Here is a 21,078-nt window from a genome sequence, read left to right as displayed (position 1 = left end):
ATATTAAAATGGAAATAATCTCTGGCCCAAAACGCTCAACTTTACCTCAGTGAATTGCTATTTTCTTCAAATTATTAAAATTTATATAAGTTATATCTGGACTTCAGCAGTAAGTGGATGTATTACCACAAGATAAGCATCTTTCTACATAGAAATTAATGGCATAGCTTTAATATTAAAATGGGCAATGACCTCTGAAATGCATTCAAAAGACTAGCTCTTACAGCACATCAATTTGAAAACAGGATTCCAAATTTCTGATGGTTTGAATAACTAATACTTTGGCAACTCCGAAATCCAGGGTTGAGTAGCAACTCGTCTACAAACAACTAGATACAGAAACTTCTCAGCTACAAGTAGTATACAGCCCAAGCAGGATAAGAAAGCCAGAAACAATATAAAGTAATTCCTAGCAAATAACAAATTTTAATAGACAGTAAAATCTATAATATTAGAGTGAGTGAAATAAAAGCTGTGCTCTAGGGGATGGGGTTGTGGCTCAGTGGTAGAGCGCTCGCCTAGCATGTTTGAGGTGCTGGGTTCGATCCTCAGCACCACATAAAAATAAATAAATAAAGTAAATGTATTGTGTCCAACTACAACTAAAAACAAAATATTTTAAAAAAAGTTGTGCTCTAAATTCTAAGGCAAATTAAATTTAATCTCCAGGAGGTTAATTAATATTAATTCATAGGCATGAAGCTAACTATCATCTGAAGAATTAATGTGTGTGGACAATATAAATATGAAATTTACTGTGTCTGAAACTAAAGAGTAAACAGTCTTCAGTACAAAAACTGATTTAAGTGCTTTCTAACATGTATTCCTAAAAACAAAGATGAGCTCTGTGGTTAATTAAAGTAGTAAAATTCCTACAGAGTAGTGGCAGTTACCATGCATCACAGTGAAAAAGAAATAACAGTATATCAAGAATAGCCCAGAATCCAAGAGGTAAGCAAAAATAAAATTTGTATTTTATTTATAGAGGATACCACTACTTTTATCTCATACATAAACATACACTACTGAATTAGGGTCAAAGGAGATTAGAAAAGGTTTCACTCACATCAATTTTAATTAAGAACCAAAGAATAATTTATTATAATGTAAATTTCACCCCCCACTGTTGTTATAAGTTCAAACTCATTTGTTAATAACTTCAAACATCACAAAGAGGAAAAGAAATACACAATACAGTACTGAAGAGGTTAAGGTGCATGGTTCTCTGACACTACAGATAAAGAAATGCCATTTAGCAGAATATGATGCTAAGTGAAGTTAGCCAATCCCAAAACCAAATGCCAAATGTTTTTTCTGATATAAGGAGGCTGATTCATAGTGGGGTTGGGAGGGGAAGCCTGGGAGGAATAGACGAACTCTAGACAGGGCAAAGGAATGGGAGGTCAAGGGAGAGGGAATGGGGGTATGAGAGACAGTGGAATGAAACGGACATGATTACCCTAAGTACATGTATGAAGACACAAATGGTGTGAATATACTTTGTATATAATCAGAGATATGAAAAATTGTGCTCTATGTGTAATATGATCTGTAAGGCATTCTGCTATCATATGTAACAAATTAGATTAAAAAACTTTTTAAAAAAGAGAGAACAATATGGATAAAAATTATACAGAGAGAACAATATGGGTATTATATCCTATTTTATCTCAACTATCTTACCAAAATTATGATTATCAATGTAAGTTACTCAGTTTTAAAATAATTGCATTTTAATGAGCTAATCAGGAATAAAAATGAAAATGCCATGGACAGTTATTACCGTAGTCTCTGGATATTGGAGGCAACTCCAGAAAGACGATATATTCCATCCACAATGCCATATCTCTCAATGAATGCTGTGCAGCTTTGGAGAACCTGGGGAACTAAAGAAAAATTTCATATACACAGATAAAACTGGTAGTATTCCATGGAATGCAAATTACCAAAATTAAGAATGTCTTATTTTTCATAAGAAGAATAAAATTTGTAAATTAATAATAAAAGGGAAGGGAGGATTAATTCACTACAAAAATGATGAGGGCATGTGTACTTAACTTCACACATAAAGTACATTAGTAGTTCCTAAATAATCAAGACTGGCTTGGTTCATAGCTCCACAGGAAAGTCTCCAGAGCTTTCTGCAGTAAACTTATTGACTCATGTTACAACAGAAAGGTGAACTATTAAGCCCTAACACCATAACTGGTTAAAATAAAAATACAGCTGTTTGGCTGAATTTCATACACAGCAAATGGATATACAAAGTCAAATGCTTATTCCAACAAGTCACTTTTAAGTGCTACAATATTTCACCTCTTAAAAAGATTTATTTCTCATAGTTAATGTTAATTCTAATTTTATTAAATAAGCAAAATATCAACATAATGCAAAGGTCAAAGCAATTTCAAATAGATGTAATCTTTTCACTCCATGCTTATCTTTACACTAAATTTACTTATTTTTTACTTGACATTATCCAGTTTTCATAAAGAGAACTTTAAGGGTAAATAGAAAGAAGAGTACTTTCTGGTTAGCTTAGTGAATATACATATCTGAATGATTATTTTGGGGGTCTCTGGTCAGGAATAGAACTTTTAAAATATATAATAAAAATTTTAATAACCATTCACAATTTTATAATAGCTGAGATGTGAAAACTCTTCATTTTCTAATGCAGACTAGTCAATTTATAGGCTTTAGTGACTATGATCATTTGATAATGTTAGTTAAAATTCCTGAGAAGAAACACTTCGAAGATATTATATGGTCTGCAAAAAGCATACTAAAGATGAAACATTCAGAGTGGCAAATAAAACAAATGAGATAATTAACATAATAAAATTAATAAGATAATTTTAGCTAATGTATTTCATTCACAGTACATAAATAAGTCATTCCTTTATTATTACATCACATTTTTCTTAGATTTTCCTTTTTTTTTTTTTTGCTGGTCTTTCTTATAGTCTATCTTTTAAATCCTGTCAAATCCTATAAATTGTGTTAAAACTTGAGCTTCTTCTCTTTGATTAAAAAACTAAACAGCAGTTCATAGTGCAGACCACTTCATACTGTCAGGTGGAGTGCCTTTACAATGTACATGTTCTAATTCTCACCAACATCCTATGGCAAAGTCCTATCCTAATTCCCATTTTACAGAAAAGAAACTGCCTCTGTGATAACATTTTTACCCAAGGGCAAACAGGAAATGGTGATGAATTAAGATCCTGACTCAAGCAATCCAAGCACAGAGTCAATGCTTTAAACTTAGGGCAATGTAGTGCTTGGCCGGCTTATGCACTGGCAATGAAGAGCAGCAGAATTGCTGGGCATTTTTTTGTGGACAGACTTTGATGTAAACAATCTGTGTGTAAATGAAATGTTAAATATAAGTATCTTTATAAGAGCTTAAGTTTTATTTCAGATATTGTTCTATGAATGATAACCTTAGGTTTCTGCCTTAGGTTTCTACTCTATAAACTAGCAGTAGAATAATAAAATTAGGGATTAAATATTTCCTATCACCTACTTTAAATGAAATATAGTTAGAGATTACTGGGATAATTAACATAATTACTTAAAGAAAGACAAAAAACAGAGCTTTAATTTTTTTCTTTAAAAACGCTTCTCTTAGGTATGCTCCAAATTAGCATGCTAATTTACCCAGGTACCCAAAATATTGGCCTTGGGAGAAAATTCTACAAGCACAGGATTTTATTTCCATATTATTAGGCTCTCCTAGCATACATTAAAATTTTTTTTCAAAATAAGCTGCCATTTACAAAAAAGGATCACATTCACTGGATGTGTACATCCACTTGATAGTAGATTCATACCTGCTTAAATTCTCCCAAATAAGTAGGAAAACTTTGAAAACATACAGAATAAAAGATTTTTCCCTGGATAATGTGAAAACCCCTACGGACATAATACTTCATGGGAAATGTCTGCATTGCTTCTTTTTATTGGGGAGGGGTGTACCAGGGATTGAACTCAGGGGCGATCAACCACTGAGCCATATCACCAGCCCTATTTTGTATTTTATTTAGAGACGGGGGCTTATTGAGTTGCTTAGCACTTCACTAAATTGCTGAGGCTGGCTTTGAACTCAAGATTCTCCTGTTTTGGCTTCCCGCACTACTGGGATTACAGGCATGCACGGGTGCACCCCACTCTCTGCTTTGCTTCTTTACATTTCATTCCTTAACTAAAAGAACTCAACGTCTACAAAATAATCACATCAAACTTAATAAATAAAATTGCATGATAACTACTTAAAATTTTAAGCAAGATAAATGATTTAATAGCCATTCCCACCCACAACCATTTAACAAATGAGCCAAATGAACATGAAAAAAATGACCCAGTCAAAATAGAACATCAGAAACCTCCAAGAGATAATTTGACTAAAAATTATTTCCATGCATACCAAATAATACAGTTTTGATTTTTTATACGACCACATGACAACCGAATAAGAGGAAATGTTTAAATAAAAACTAGTAATCCTTTTAAGTAGAATTGTGGCTTACAGAAGTAGGAATAAGTATAACAAAAATTGGCCTCTAATTTTTTTTGACAGTCATGGTTTTGTTGTTCTTTTCTCTTCATTCATTCATTCATTCATTCACTAGCTTACTTACCAACTATCTTCTTACTAAGTCACTTCTGTCTGTTAGGCATCAAGTAGGTTTTGTCAGAACAGATGAAAAAGAACTGTTTTTTTTTATAATGGAGTGGCTTCCAGGTTAAGAGCATAAAAGATAGTATAACACAGAATAAGCATCATGATTCTTGGTTAACAAATTATGACTACCTAGAGGATTAACTTTGGGGTGATTTGGGGCTTGTTTCTTTCTACTGTGCTCTGACTATAATATTCTCGCATATATACAATAGTTTAAAAAGGTCTCTTGCTGAAAGGAATGAATAACTTCAAACCGAAACAGACATATACATACGTGCAGGCAAACAGAGTTTCCTCTTCTTTGGTTTTAAAATATCTTTTTTACCAAACCTAACTTTACCTATTTTCTCCAAAGTTCTATTTTTTTATTAGCAATCTAATTTCAAACTTTTAAGGAAATCCTGTTTTAAATATGTGCAGCAAATAAAACAAGTCCTATGAATAAAAGTCAATAATACTTAAAACTTTGTTCCACTGGAATGGATTCTGTCGTAATTAGGGAATATGCAAACACTGTAGTTAAGTCTTTCATTTGTTGAGAAGAAATGAGATATTAGCATCTGTCCTCATTTATCATTCTTATTAAGAGTGGAAACATACATAAAATTTCTATGGTCCAACTCAAATTTGCTGAATTAATCTCTGAAAGTTAGTGAGCATGGCAGAATAACTTGGAAAATATGGGCTCATATTAATGATCTCACCTACGCAAGGTTGCATAACAGCAAAAGATACCAAAAAAATCAATGTAACAAAAAACCATTTTGATCCTATAATTAAGAATGCCCCATGCAGAAGGCAAATTAATCTAATCTACACTTAAAAATACTCTGTGGGCAAAATTTTTTTAGAAAATTGGTTCTATAGGTAACTGTGATACAAAATCTTTAATCAGTTCGATTATAAACATTGTGACAGGTGAAACTCTGTGAGATCATTCTGAGTGAACACTGGCACCAGGTACCACAAATTAAAGAATAAAAAGAAAACTGCCTTGTCAGGCTTGTAGGTGATTTCTTAAAACATCTTTCATTTTATTTTATTTTATTTATTTTTTTGGTACTGGGGATTGAACTCAGGAACACTCAACCACTGAGCCACATCCCCAGCCTATTTTAGTTAGAGACAGGGTCTCACTGAATTGCTTAGTGTCTCACCCTTGTTGAGGATGGCTTTGAACTCTCTATTCTCCTGTCTCAGCCTCCTGAACTGCTGGGATTACAGGCATGTGCCACCACACTCAGCTTCTTAAAACATCTTATGTAGAAGAAACAGGTCAGGTTTGTCTCTTGCTCAAACTGGGAGGTGCTCAAAACTTTAGAAAGTGTAACAAGGTAATCTCACTATAATCATTCACTAGGAACACAATTCAGAGAATGAGTCACTTTAGAAAAATCATTATTCTGAATGTGCTTCCTTTTCAGAAAAATCTGATGAAAAGTCTATCTTGTTTAGGGTAAAGACATCACAAGTCATTTGCAGCTTAACAATAAGGACACATTTTGAGAAATGCAAAGTTAGGTGATTTCCTTTTTTTTTTTTGCCAACAATAGAGTATACCTAATATACAGATCTAGATGGGACAGCTTACTACACACCTTGGCTATATAATATAGCCTAGCACTCCTTGGCTATAAAGCTGTCCAGCATATTACCACACTGAATACCATAGGCAATTGTAGCACAAGGGTGAATACTTATGTGTCTATACAAAAAAAAGGTTAAAATATGGTATAAAGTGTGCACCTATTAGAGGATACTTACATGCACGGAGCTTACAATACTAGAAATTGCTCTGGGTGAGTCAGTGAGTGAGTGGGGTGAATGTGAAGGCTACAAGCACTAGAGTACACTACTGAAGACTATATATACTGTACCTGAGATTTATAAAAATAAATTTTCTTTCTTTACTAATAAATTAACCTTAGATTAAAGTAACTTTTTACTCTATAAACCTTAAATTTTTTTAACTTTCTCAATTGTACAGTAACACTTAGCTAAAAACACAACACATTGCGCAACTGTATAAAATATTTCTCTTTATATCCTTAAAGTTTTTTCTATCTAAAATTTTTTACTTTCACATATTTTTCAGTTTTTAAACTTTCTTGTTAAAAATAAAGACATAAACATATACAGTAGCCTAGGCTAGGCCTCCAAAGGGTCAGGATTATCAACATAACTATCCTCCACTTCCCCATCGTGTCCCACTAGAAGGTGTTCTAGAACAACATCACTCATGGAGTCATCATCTCCTATGATATTGAGGCCTTCTGGAATCCCTCTGGAAGGACCTCCTTGGAGCTCTTCTTGAGCAGGCATCCTTTTTTCAGAAATATGTTCATGTTATTTCCTTGGATTTTTCCCCCATCATAGTTTTGCTCATAAGTAGATAATGCATGTGACACTCCTCTTTGTTAATAAAAAACTTTTATTGGGGTCCATGGATTCAATCTTTATAAGGAGTCGGCAAACACTTCTTCTAAATCCTTCATTGTGAATTTTCTTGGGCGCTCTGCAATTTCCTTCTCTCTTGCCTCTTCTACAGCTGTGCATACCTGATCCAGTTCCAACAACTCCTCATTGATTGTCAATTCCTCAGGAATCACCTCTAGGAGCTCCTCAACATCATCCTCATTCATACCTAAAGAAAGGTGTTTCCTATCTCAACCACAGCCTTGTTGATTTTTGTTACTCCTCATCCTTGTCAAATTCTTGGAAGTCAGAATTAACTTTTTGAGTGTCTTCCAGGTGCCATTTTTACACTCCTTACTGACGTCACCTCAACCCCAAATAAGGTCTTGATACAGTCATAGAAGCTATAATCTTTCCAGAACAGCATCAGTGTCTTCCTCAGTTGCAGCAATAACCTGGCCCAAGGTCTTCCTCAGGTAGTAGACCTTGAAAGCTGCTATAACTCCTTGATCCACTGGTTGGATCAAAGAGGTGGCATTCAGAGCAAAAATCATCACTTTGATATTAGGATGAAGGTCAGCAATAAAAGAGAATCGCTGGAGCACTACCAACAATAAGTAACATTTTGAAAGGTATGTGATTATCCATACAGTGCTTCTGTACTTTCCTGACATAGCACTTCCCGAGGCCATCTGGACTATGCATGACATCTTTTTGCTCCTGAAGCATGCTGGAGTGTGTGCTTGTTGATATGCTTGAAAGCCCTGGGCATACTGCTGTGACAGATCAGAAAGGCTTCCAATTCATAGCCTGCAACACCACTCCTAAATACAACTGTTGTCCCATTCTTAACAAGCCTTGAAACCTGGCACTGACTTGGCCTTCTCATGGATGAAAGTCCTTCAGGCATGGTTTCCAGAATATTGAAGTTTCTTCTATATTGAAGACTTGCTCTGGCAAGTAGTTTTCCTCTATAATCAGCTTATCTAGGATCTCCAAAAATTCTTCAGCTGCTTTAACATCAGCATTCACAGATGTGCCACTTTCATATTATGTAAGACATGATTTATTCAAACTACCCAGAGGTACCAGTTAGTTCAACATCGTAGTGGGGTCCAACCTTTTCCTTCAACATTGCAAACAAACTGCTTGGGCCATGACTGTCATGGTGCTAAAAAGGATATACTTCTGTGTGCCTGGTCTTCAATCTAGGGCACTAGAAGTTTCTTCATATTTGATCCAGGCCATTCTTGAATTTTTCTTAGTCCCTTTCCCATCACTGAAGCAGATTCCATCAATTTGTTCTTGTTCTTCAAGATGGCAGCTATGGTAGGATGGGATATACCTAACTGGTAAGCAATGTATCACCGATGTTATCAACTTCATAGTCCTTAATCACTCAATCTTTTTCCAGATGAATCAATGTAGCCTCTTACTGTCATTAGCAGTAGCTACTGTATACTTAGGAAACATGATAAACAAAACAACATGAGATTATATCAAGCACAAGAGAAAATGATACAATCAAAAGACAAAGTCAATGTGAGATGCATATGCTGGCATAACACACAACAAGGCACACTGTTTTACAGTAAACATTTTTTTTTTTTAATAAATAGAAGGAGCACACTTTAAAGTGATAATAAAAGTATAGTATAATAAATACATAAACCAGTAACAGTCATTTATTATCATTATTATTATGTACATATAATTATAACTGTATGTACTATATTTTTATACAATTGTCAGCACAGTAGGTTTGTTTATATCAGCATCACCAAAACCACATGAGTAACATGTTGCACAAGAAGTTTTGTTTTGGTGGTGCTGGGGATTGAACCTAGGCTTTGTGCATGTTAAGGAAGTACTTTACTACTGAGTTACCTTCCCAGCCCTTAGTTAAACTTTTGGAAGTCTACACATCACTACTAGGTGATAGGAATTTTTTAGCTGCATTATAATCTTATGAAACCACTGTTATGTATGTGGTCCATCACTGGTCAAAATGCCAGTATGCAGCACTTGACTATATTTTAAAGTCTAAATTAAAACAACAATTTTGAGAATGATTATATACATTATATGATTATACATTTATATAAATAAAATGTATGTAATATATATTATTCCCGGAGTTTAAAATACTATACATAATACATATTCAATTTCAGTTATTTTTAAATGTTAAAATAGTTTCTATGTGCCAGGCATAGTATCGCATGCCTATAATCCCAGCAGCTCAGAAGTCTGAGGAAGTAGGATCATAAGTTCAAAGCCAGACTCAGCAAAAGTGAGGTGCTAAACAACTCAGTAAGACCCTATCTCTAAATAAAATACAAAATAGGCTAGGGATGTGGCTCAGTGGTTGAGTGTCCCTGAGTTCAATCCCTGGTACCCACCCACCCCCATAAAAGTCTGTGTGTGTGTGTGTGTGTGTGTGCGCGCGCGCGCACGCGCAAGTATACACACAATGTGACTATAGGTACAGATTATATACAATATATGTGAAATCTCAAAATGTTAAGATAATTCCTCACATACTTATTAAATCAAAGTTAAATAATTCTGATATGAAAAACCAATTTCATTCCTAATTAAAATTTTACTTAATACACTTCAAAGGTTTCTCTTTTCCTGCTAATTTAGACCTCATTTGAATATTATATGAATATTTCATATGAATATTTATTCTTTATTTTTCATCACCCCTGGTGAAATAGGAAATTATTTTAATATGCCAACTAGAATATATCTTACTTCAGTCTTCATAGTTCCTGCCTCTTCACATTTAACAAAGTTCAATTATATACTAGTGTAAAATTTTTTTCTTTTCTAATAATAGACTTTCTCTATTGGACAGGCCATGAGCAGAAAATTTTATCTTCCAAGACTATTTAATTCATTTCTAATTTATTCTAGCTTTTTTTCCCCTTTTTAACTGAAAAGGAGAATTAGGGAAAAAAATCACAAAGATATTCTCTGACTCTTATAATTTTTAATGACTTCACAATTTGTAGAAAAATTTCCTCCAAGATTGGGTATTCAACATTTTTTGCTTTCATTTATAATATTATATAATGAACACTTTTTTTCTGTTTAATTATTACACTAGGATAAATTCCTAAGGAGTAGAATTGCTATATGAAAGGAAAATTGTAAAATCCATTATGTTTCTTGCTATGAAATGCCACCAAAAAAAGTTGTATTAATTTAGAGCTACTTGAAACCAATAATTTTTATGCATTGATAAAAGTCATTGCTATCTTTAATGGCCCTAAATATCACAATTAAGAAAAAAACAGCTCTGCTATTTTAAAAATGTTTATCAATGTAAAATGGTGTTTCAAAATTGCTTAAGAACATTTCTGTGATTACAAATGAGAGTAGACATGCTTCTGTCTTTTGTTTACTTTCTGTCACCCTATGATAGCCATATGCTGTTTTTCTTTTACTCAGGGATGACCAATACGATTCTGGAACCTGTATATTCAGAAAAATGAGATATTATATCCCATTTGATTCAAATATATGATATGTCAAGATCACTGTACTGTCATGTGTAACTAAGTAAAACAAATTTAAAAAATAAATAAATAAATAAATAAATAAATAAAATTAAAAGTCTAATGATATTTTCACACATTATGATAACACATTTCATCATATCCATAAAACAGTTATTTTTCCTAATTCATGGTGCCTTCCTTCTACATTTGTGTTTTTTCATTACTTGAAAAACATATACATATGTTTGAAGCCCCTTCTTCCCTTATTTTTTTGTTTAAATCTGAGAAATTTTTTTTTCCTTTTTTAACCTCAAAACAAAATCAATTCACATTGGCAATTCCATACATTTAAAGTAGTTAACTCTCTTAAACATTTGGAGGGTTCTTTTTTCAGTGACTTAATGTAGGAATTAATTTTTCAGATATATTATTATTATTTTAATATGTTATTGTAAATAACCCTTCTTTATAACACAGTTCTAAAACCATTCTTCATCATAATGGATTTTTTACCTATAGTAGTAATTATTTCTAAACATTCTCAGCTATTTTTCATTCTTATATTTCATTTTCTTCACAAAACTCCTCCTTCTAGTTTTGAATACTGTTTTAGTATCTAGTAAAGCTCAATGTCTCCCATATTTTCTGATCTTTTCCCCCCACAATTGTTCTCTGATAGTCTCACTGGTTGATTTTCTCATGTGCATTTTGACATTTGCAAAAATAATCATCAGGGTTTTTTGTCTTTTTGTTTTTTAAAGAACTATATTAAGTTGGCATTAATATGTGAATAAGATCTGTTTAAGATAATATTTTGTCTATTCTCTCACAAAACATGGTATAGTTTTGTATTAAATTCTTCTAAGTTCACTAGAATTCTTTAAGAAGTGAATAAGGATTTAATTTGGAATTGATATTACTAAAGGTATTTACCACTGGTTTCCATAGTGGTCTATCTCATAATGGTTAAGAATCTCACAAATAATCTATTTCTGGTACTCATCAACAGCACAGGCAAATATTTCCTTAATATGCTGACTAAAAAGGATAATGCAGGAGAATGCTATTTTAAAATATCCAAAGAAAACTCCCTTTTTTTCCTCCCTTCCTATTCATTCATCTCCTCCACCCATTCACTCAACTAAAGTCTTAATTCAGAATTTAATTTATAGAGAAAAGAATATAAATCTTTAGATATCAAAGTTGGAAGGCTGGTTTTGGTATTTTTATAGTCTCAAAAGTATGCCTGAAGATTTTTTTTTTTTTTTTTTTTACCAAATGAGCAGGAAAACTGGCTAATAAAGCCATCTGGACAGGCACAAGAAAAATGCAAAGTGACAATGTTGCTGTGTCCTTTTCGTGCAAATAACATTCTTCCAAAGCAGATCACAAGCCCCAATAATACCATGGTGAATGTTTGAACTTCTCCACTCTTACCCTAAACTGAGAAAAGTCCCTGAGAAAGCTCAGTACTCACTGTTGAACCAAAATAAACACACACCACTTGCCTAATATATTCTGTAACTGGTTGTAAGAAACCAATATGGAGAACTCAGGAACTAATATTATGATCTTATAGACTTTATTTTTACCTTCAAAGCCAGAATTCAGAAGGTGCTCCCCGAGATCACAACCAAACACCCGCTCTTTCAAAATCCCTCGCTGCTTTAGCTTCTGTTTTGTTGGACGAGACTTCATGAATGTTCGTAAGAAAGTAATGAGCTTGCCGTGTTTTTTAGATACTAAAAAATAATAATAAAGGGAAAATATTTTAGTAGTGGCAAGAAATTACACTTTCTTTTTTAAAAAAATTTTAATTTGTTCCTTTTAGATATACATGACAGTAGAGTGTACTTTGACATATTATACATACGTGGAGTATAACTTATTCTAATTAGGATCCCATTCTTGTGGTCATACATGATGTGGATTAGACAAAGGGGAATAAAGGGAAGGGAAGTGGTGATGAGAATAGGAAAGACAGTAGAATGAGTTAGACATAACTTTCCCATGTTCATATATGAATACATCATCACTGAAACTCCACATGATGTACAATCACAAGATTGGGATCCTATTAAGAAATTACATTTTCATAGTGTGAAAAGAAACATACATCTTCATATGCTGGCTACAAAACAATCTATTACATATACACTTCATAACTTGCAGGAAAATTTCAGCATTTTAGTTCACAGATGTGTTATTAAAAACTTCATAGTTTTGCACTTTTTTCTCACCAGCCTGTGGTCTTATTTGATGGGACTGTGAACAAATTTAAGTGTTACAATCCATGATCTTTCAATCAAGTTTAGTAAATCAGCCATTTTCCTGTGGCACACTTAAAGATGTGACAGAATTCCAAGAAGGACCTGAGTTTTACATAATATATATTGCTTTGGAGATCTTCATAATAAGTAAGACTTGAAAGAGTGTAAAGATGGTCAATTTCTACAGTACACTAAGTGTATCACCTTAAGTCCTTTGTAGATCAAGAAAAGAAATAAGCAAGTTAATATTTGGAAAAAAAATATTTGCAATGATTAATATAATAGAAAAACAATAGTACAAGAATTGAAAGCAAACAATTTTTGAGAAAAAACACTTTTACTGATAAATGCAGCCTATAGGGAAAATAGATAAGTCAACCCACAGCAAATACCATGAGCTCAGAGATCAATTGCAGGATTAAAGAGTATGCCAGGTGACCTCAATCCTTCTATTCAATTTTCGAATGATTACTGGAGTCTTAGGTAAGCCTACTATAGATTGCTGAGTAAGCCAAAGCTTAAATCTCCTGACTAGATGAAGACTCTGAGGGAACGCTGTGCGCCAACCATAACTTATGGCTTAGAATGGCTACTAGCTCTATAAGTAGAGGTCAGATCAGACATTCGCCATCCATTTCTTTTCTTTTTATCTCATGGGAAACACTATTTGCAGACAGAAGTATCTTTTCTACAGACTTCAGGAGGGTGTACAGAGAGTTTGGATTTTATGCAATAAGAACACACCAAATAGTTAAAACAGTTACTTTAAAAATAACCCAATATATGCATTAGAAGCCCAAAAGTATACTAATTAGTATATTAATTAATTAATTATTAATTATATATGAATAAAGTATAACACATTCACATAGAGGATTACCGATATCCTTTTGCTTCTCATTATGTTTTAAAACAGGATCTATACTGTGATATGGAATAATCTTCAGGATACATTAAGTCCAAAAAGAAAAATAGATAAAAGTATACTTAACATATAAAAGGATGAGGAGTACATATACCAAACACACACAATTTTACACACATGTATGTATACACCTAAGAGCTAATTTTTGCAAAAGAAACTAATATAAAGGGTAAAATGTATGGTGGGGAAAGAATGGAAGATGCAGCAAGATTTTGCTCAGTGAGTGTGTGTGTGTTTAATAGTCTGGCTTTTGAATTATGTCAGTGCTCCTACTACATGTTCAAAAATAAATTAAAAACATTAAAAAAGCAAATTCTAATATTGAAAATATGTACCTGATAATATCAAACCAAAAGCATAGTCAACAGAGATAAAATATCTTAAATACATGTATGTAGTCAATTGACTACATGCTTATGGGATATAGTCTAATGAGAAAAGAAGCACAGTCATATTTAACTTCATTCAACTATTTTACTATTGAACACAATTATAAAACAAAAAAATACACACACAAAATAAATGAAAAATTATTATTAGAAAAGATGTTCTAATGTGTGAGAGAGTGGGGATGATAAATATTAAATTGAAGATAAAGAGAGAAAGAATAATAAAATCAAAGAAGGTGAACAAAACTCTAATATTAACTTGACTTGGAAATGTCAACATGAATTCAAAATGAAAGCTCACACACTTCCTCTGAACTCTATCCATTGAAAAGGCTTAGCAACAATGACATATCTGAGACTAGATGTCTCAGATCTGGGTTTCTAAGTCATTCCTGACTAAAATGAACCCAGACTACTAGGAGAAATGCCTAACTCCACTTCGGCAGCAGGCAAAGCACAGAGGTGAATGGAAAACCTTATTGTGACAGAAAGCAAGGTGACCATGGTTATTAGTGTACCATGCCAAAGAGTCAAGGCAAGTCAATCGTCCCTGGTCAGACTTGGGACGATTCAATCATCATAAAGAATAAATATATTTAATTATAAAACATCAAATAAATAAAAATCCATGAGTTCATAGCAACATTCCCCCAAAGAAAGAAGTCACAATTTTTAGCACAAATACAGCTAAAACACTGAAAAAACTGCAGGAGTAGTCTGCCATATTGAACTGGATTTCTCAATAGTAGAAAAAGGTAGATTCTTATTTTATTCACATCAATTAGCAATATTAAATTTTGAATTATTCACTGGAATTAATTATACTTTGACCTTCACAATTCAGGATAATTGGATGGAAACAGATCTCTAATTATGATCATCCAACAAAAACTCTTATGTGTGCTAAAATACCATTAGTCAGAGGGCAGCCTGTGTACAACTGGTCTTTTCAGGACATCAGATTGCTTTAACTCTGCTTCTTGGTTTGGTACGTTTGGCCTAAGAACAAAGAAAGTTGGCTATCTTTCCCTGTTAGGGTGATGACTACTCACACTTATTTTTCTGATAGTAACACAAGACCTAATTAATTAAGAGCTGCAAGAAAGCACAAAATTAAGACAGTGGAGGATGTCACTAGGAAAACTTACCTCCATTTGGTACTGAAGGACTCTGGGAAACAGTCCTGATAAATATGAGCCCCTGGATCCTACTCTGTGTGGCCACCTTTCTCCTGTTTACTTCTACCTCCAGCCCCCCACCCTCCCCAAAAAACAATGGAGTGAAAGTGGTGGATAGGATTGGGAGTGAGAGTGGTGGATAGGATCCTTTCTTACTAACCTATATCCCATTCTGAGACAATAAAATTATACATAGTCATGATGGTGATTATCTATAAAGTCTATGGTTGAAGAAAATTAAACCATGTTCTGCATAGTTTTGGAGTTGCTGTTACTGAAGTTATAAACTGGCACTCTGTGATAGAGAGGCTCTGGCATCCGAAAATAAATAATCATTTATCCTTAAGACAGTGTAATTCATTGCACTGAAAATCTATACTAATAAAATATTCAAATTAAGTTATTGTTAAATTTGAAAATCTAGTAATAATTCTAAATACAAATCTCTCTTATTAATTTTCTTCATTTTAAATTTTCTTCCATTTCTTGAGCATTAAAATGTCCAAAATGAGGGCTGGGGATATAACTTAGTTGGAAGAGTGCTTGACTTGCCTGCATAAGGACCTGGGTTCAATCCCCAGCACCACACACACACACAAAAAAAAAAATGTCCAAAATGAAATTTTGAACAGGGGCACTGCTCCCTCCGACTGCCTTCTTGTTCAATATTACTTGTTACTACTGTTTGAAGAGCAGAAACACAGAATACTCTTAATTCTGTTAGAAAACTTCTACTGAAGAAGCTGAAGTTTGGTTTTAGATGGTTAAGCACTTACAAACCCATGTAGAAACAGACATGCAGTGTGGGAAGGGAGGCTGTGAGGGTTAAGGTCCATCAAATATGCTGAATTCGAGACTAAAACAATTAACTATGGTATTCCACAGATAAAGGAAGTCAATAATGAAGTGCAAAATGACACTCAGACAAAAGCAAATCATATAATTTTAGATCCAAATTTTCTATTCTAGAAATAAAGTGCAACATGTGCCATGATCTTTTTTCATGTTATTGAGCCATGATAGATTTTATATCTGCAATCTTTTTATAGACCTGAGACAAACCCTACCAGACCAGTTTTTCTGGCAGTTACAGGCTTTAGCAGTATGACACACAACATATTATCTTCAAGGTAAATTTTTATGATACCAATAACCAGTTTATAGGGAGATACTAAAAACATACAGCTCCATAAACCATAGTCAACCTTGACATGGAGGTGAGACACTGGGGTTTTTAATTATATGAGCATAATATTTCTCCAGCAGTCACCAAGTAGTCTTGTATTCTGGTAATACTTTCCCTAGAGTTCTTTAAATTGGTTCTCAGACATCTTCTAGACTAATGTAGGACAAGTCTGGGCTGGGATTAATTTCTAATTAATTACTAAGGAAGAGAGTTTGTGCCTAGATAATGGCCTCAGCATTAAATTTATTTGATTATATGCATCGAGTTGTGAGATCTGCAATAAATTCAGAAAGTCAAGCAGATAAAATTAAAGTATGGTAGTGAGGGCACATAAACCTGTAGAGATTGTTCTGATTAAACCGAAGATATAAAGTGCGAGTATAATGTTTGTAATGTTTAACTTCAAATAGATTTTCATACATTGTATACAATATCCTCCTTTACTAAATTCTAAGAACACAGCATAGAACTTTTGGGGGAAATTTAATAGAAGGGGATATAAATATACACAACCAGATTACATGATATTTAGGGCTGTCTTATAATCTCCCAAATCTGCATATCTTAAAATATTTTATTCTAAATAAATACAAAAAGATATGAATTTAAAATTTCATAAACTTGCTTTTATTTAAAGTATAACAGTATTTATTCACACCAATGAATATGGAGAAAGGATTTTTCTCTACAACTATCAAATTGAAAGACTAACATTCTAAAATTTCTGTTCTTCAAAAGTCTAAAAAGTGAATTTTAAAGAAAAGGAAAAAACTGCTAACACAAAAGGCACATTGTGCTCTTCTTAGTTTTTTCCTGATTACTATTTAAAAGGCTGTTAGAATGTGTACTTAGCCCCATAGTAACATAAGTCTTCAGAGACCTTTTCTGGACAAATTAACTAGAAAACATGACTAGAAGAAAAAGGCCTGGGGTATAACAGCCCTAGAGATTAAGGAGCATGGGAACTGATAGAAAATTTTGGACCCCAATATAGATACAATTACTTTGAAAAATTACTCAATACTTTGATTATGCAGAAAAGTTTAAGAAAATAATGTGATGATTGTCAATGTACCCAATTATCTAGTTTTTAAGAACCTTAACATTTTACCATATTATTTTCCAGATTTATTCCCCCTACACATTTATTTTTTTACTTAAAAAGTAAACCATAGTAGATGTAATTTGAAGACACTGCGTACCTCTCCTTTAATCCTATTCTCCCTACAGAGACTCTTTATCTTCAATTTAGTATTTATCAACCCCATCATGTTTTTAAATAATAACTATATATGTGCATATATAGCCATAATCAATATGCAATACAGGTTATCATTTTTGTTTTCAAAATTTACAGAAATGAAATCATATGATATCAAATTTTCTGCAACATTATGTATCTGAGATTTATCAATGGCACTTGTGGTTCAGGATATTCATGTTAACTCCATTTAAGTTTTCCCTTACAAGTATATAATTTATATTTCTGACGTACTACTGTCTCTTAAACTTCCCAGGATTTTGTTATTTCAACCAACATTGCATTGAGCTAATAAGTGCTTCCCTGGGCAATGAATCCTTTGTTAGTTAACATACTTCAAAAATCTTCTCTAAGCTTGTGGCTTATCTTTCATCACACAAATTTAAAAAAGTCTTTAGGTATGATTTCAATATGTTAAAATATTTTCCTTAACCCATAGTCATAAATGTTTCTTTTTTTTTTCTAAAATTCTCCATTTTCATGTTCTTTTTCTTAACATGGACACAATATCTTTATTTATTTTATTTATTTTTATGTGGTACTGAGGATTGAACCCAATGCCTCACATGGGCAAGGCAAGTGCTCTACTGCTGAGCTATAACCCCAGACCCCTTTTCATGTTCTTTTTCAAGTGTTTTGTTATTGTTGTTGTTGTTTATTTGTTTTTTTGCTGACTTAGAACTTTTTTATGTATTAAGTACAGAGATATAATTTTATTACTTTCCCATATGTATAACCAATTATTCCATCACCTTAGATGAATAATCATTTCTCTACTGATATTTTAAAAGTGTTCCTGTTTTATGTGAAAAATGCATACAATATGAATGAGGTTCATTTTTGAGTTCTCTCTATTCTGTCAGTTTCTCTGTATCAATACTTTATAACAGTATCTGGAAAGATAAGTCCCTTCACTTATTTATTAAAAAATGTCTTCATATTTTTAGCCCTTATTATTTCATATGAAATTCAGCATCAGTTTATCAAATTATAGGGGGAAAACCTTTTGGAAATGTCACTGAAGCTACACTGAATTATAAATTATGTCGCAGGACAATGGAATTCTTTATAATATTAAGCACATCCATGAACATATATCTCTCTCCATTTATTTAAAATTCTTTCAGTTCTTCAATTAATCTAATTTTTTTCCTATAAAGGTTTCATATAATTTTGTTAGTGCTAATCTTGGGAACTTTATGACTTTTTTGCTATTATAAATATACATTTTCTAAGTTACATTTTCTTTTAACTTACTACTAGTACAGAGAAATTCAATGAACATCGAAGTAAAGAGTATACTCAGGAGTCAGTTTTCTAGGCTTCTAATCTTATTACTGCAGCTTCTAGCTGTGCAATTATGGACAAAGTTCTTAAATTCTTAATACTTCATTTCCTCATCTATGAAAAGTTAAAAACAGTAACTACTCAATAGAATTGTGGTCATAATTAAATGAGTTAAAATTGTACAGCACTTAGTGTTGAGAAAAACTTTATAAATGTTAGTGGCCATTATTGTTTATTATTTATATTTTACTTAGAACCTTTGCTGACCCATGTTATTATAACTTACAATTAGATTTCAGATTCTTTTGGATTAATAAATGTGCAAAGAAAACAGATTTCATTCTTCATTTCCAACCCTTCTGTTTCTTTCTGATTTCACTGGATCTCCAAAAAACATTTATCTTGTTCCTGACTTTAAAAAGATTGTGTTTATTGCCAGGTGCAGTGGCACATATCTGTAATCCCTGCAGCTCAGGAGGCTGAGACAGGAGGATCTCGAGTTCAAAGCCAGCCTCATCAATTTAGCAAGGCCCTAAGAAACTCAGCGAGACCCTGTCTCTAAATAAAGTATAAGAAAAGGCTGGGGATGTGGCTCAGTGTTTAAATAACTCTGTGTTCAATTGCCAGTAAACCCCCGCCCCACTTCCCAAAAACAGATTGTTTACTACATCTCACCATTAAAATATGTTTGGGGTTTGGGGATAAAAACTTAAATATACACAAAATATCTATTCATAATTGGTAAGATATATACAAAGCACCAATGTTGACTTTATCAAGTAATTTCTTTCCATGTGTTATGACAATTTTTTAGCTTATCTTGCTTAATTTTTAAGTCATTCACCCTTATATACATCAGTACTGGGGACTGAACATGGAGGCTTAACTGAGTTACATGCCCAGCCCTTTTAATTTTTGTGTTTTGAGATGGGGCCTCGGGAAGTTGCCCAGGCTATCCTTGAATTCGTAATCCTCCTGCCCCAACTCCACTCAGTTTTTAAGTTTGGAGATGTGGTAAACTTATACCCACTTTTAGAAGTTTTCCTTTTTATACTTTATACTTTACTTTCTTTTATACTTTTCTTTTATACTATACTCAATGAGACTCAATGAATGCAAGAGGCTTGAGAAGGCTCATGGCAATTTAACAAAAGGCTAGGCCTGATGGTGCCCACCTATAAACCCAGTGATTTAGGAAACTGGGGCAGAAGGATCCCAAGTTTGAGAGGCCAGTCTCAGCAATTTAGTGAGACCTAATTAAATCCCCAGTACTGGAGTGAGGAGAGGGGATGGGATGGGGAGTGGAGTTTTTTGTTTTTAAACAAAAGCTACAAGTCCAGGTAAAATTCCCTCTGAGAAATTGTAGTAAACATTAGAAATAAACTGTAAACATTAGAACTGAATTTCTTATAAAGGAATACAAATACAGAAGAACTCTACAGTGTATAAGCATAGACAAAGAAGTCTAAAAAAAATGAGAAAACTAGGATAGGTTGTTGAGGTTTGAAATATCAGCAAAGAAAAAAATGACATTTACATTTACATCTTAAATAACTAAAATAAACTGTTAATAATTTCAAACTTACTAAAAGGAATATTGGCAAGAGATATAAAAATTATGTTTAGCATGTATTGGTCATATGAACTGAAAAATAGAGGAAAACTGAAAAATAAAGTTATTGAACAAGCTTGATCAGCACTTAAGTTGGGAAAACTGTCCATAATTATTATGTAGTCTATACCTTTGAATATATAGATTAGTTTAATATTTTAAAAATATCTTTATTTTATTTACTTATTCATTTTTTTAATGTGATGCTGAGAATCGAACCCAGTGCCTCACATGTGTGAGGCTAATGCTCTACCACTGAGCTACAACCCCAGCCCCTAGATTAGTTTAAATTTAACCAACAAAACTTCCACTTGCAAATAAATGGATTCATAAATTACACTGTGATTGAATAGTAACTC

The 21,078-nt window shown here is 32.9% G+C and overlaps 1 protein-coding gene across 11 annotated transcripts in view; it reads right to left on the bottom strand.

Annotated features, from left to right (window-relative positions):
• The window catches only part of Arhgap32 (Rho GTPase activating protein 32), a 307,145-nt gene that overhangs the window by 24,142 nt on the left and 261,925 nt on the right, over positions 1-21,078 (bottom strand). For all 11 annotated transcript variants that reach the window (XM_058575244.1, XM_046432648.2, XM_046432646.2 and 8 more), the window contains 2 exons: positions 12,204-12,353; positions 1,784-1,886 (listed from right to left, as the gene is read on the bottom strand). In XM_058575244.1, coding sequence (XP_058431227.1) covers positions 1,784-1,886; positions 12,204-12,353 — 253 coding nt within the window. The remainder of the gene's footprint in view (positions 1-1,783; positions 1,887-12,203; positions 12,354-21,078) is intronic.

Source organism: Marmota monax, unplaced genomic scaffold, assembly GCF_021218885.2.
Source record: "Marmota monax isolate L192 unplaced genomic scaffold, Marmota_monax_Labrador192_F-V1.1 WCK01_AAM20220418_F8-fsc00062, whole genome shotgun sequence".
NCBI lineage: Eukaryota > Metazoa > Chordata > Mammalia > Rodentia > Sciuridae > Marmota > Marmota monax.
The sequence above is the reverse complement of the archived record's forward strand: the minus strand, read 5'-3'. Positions and strand labels throughout refer to the sequence as shown.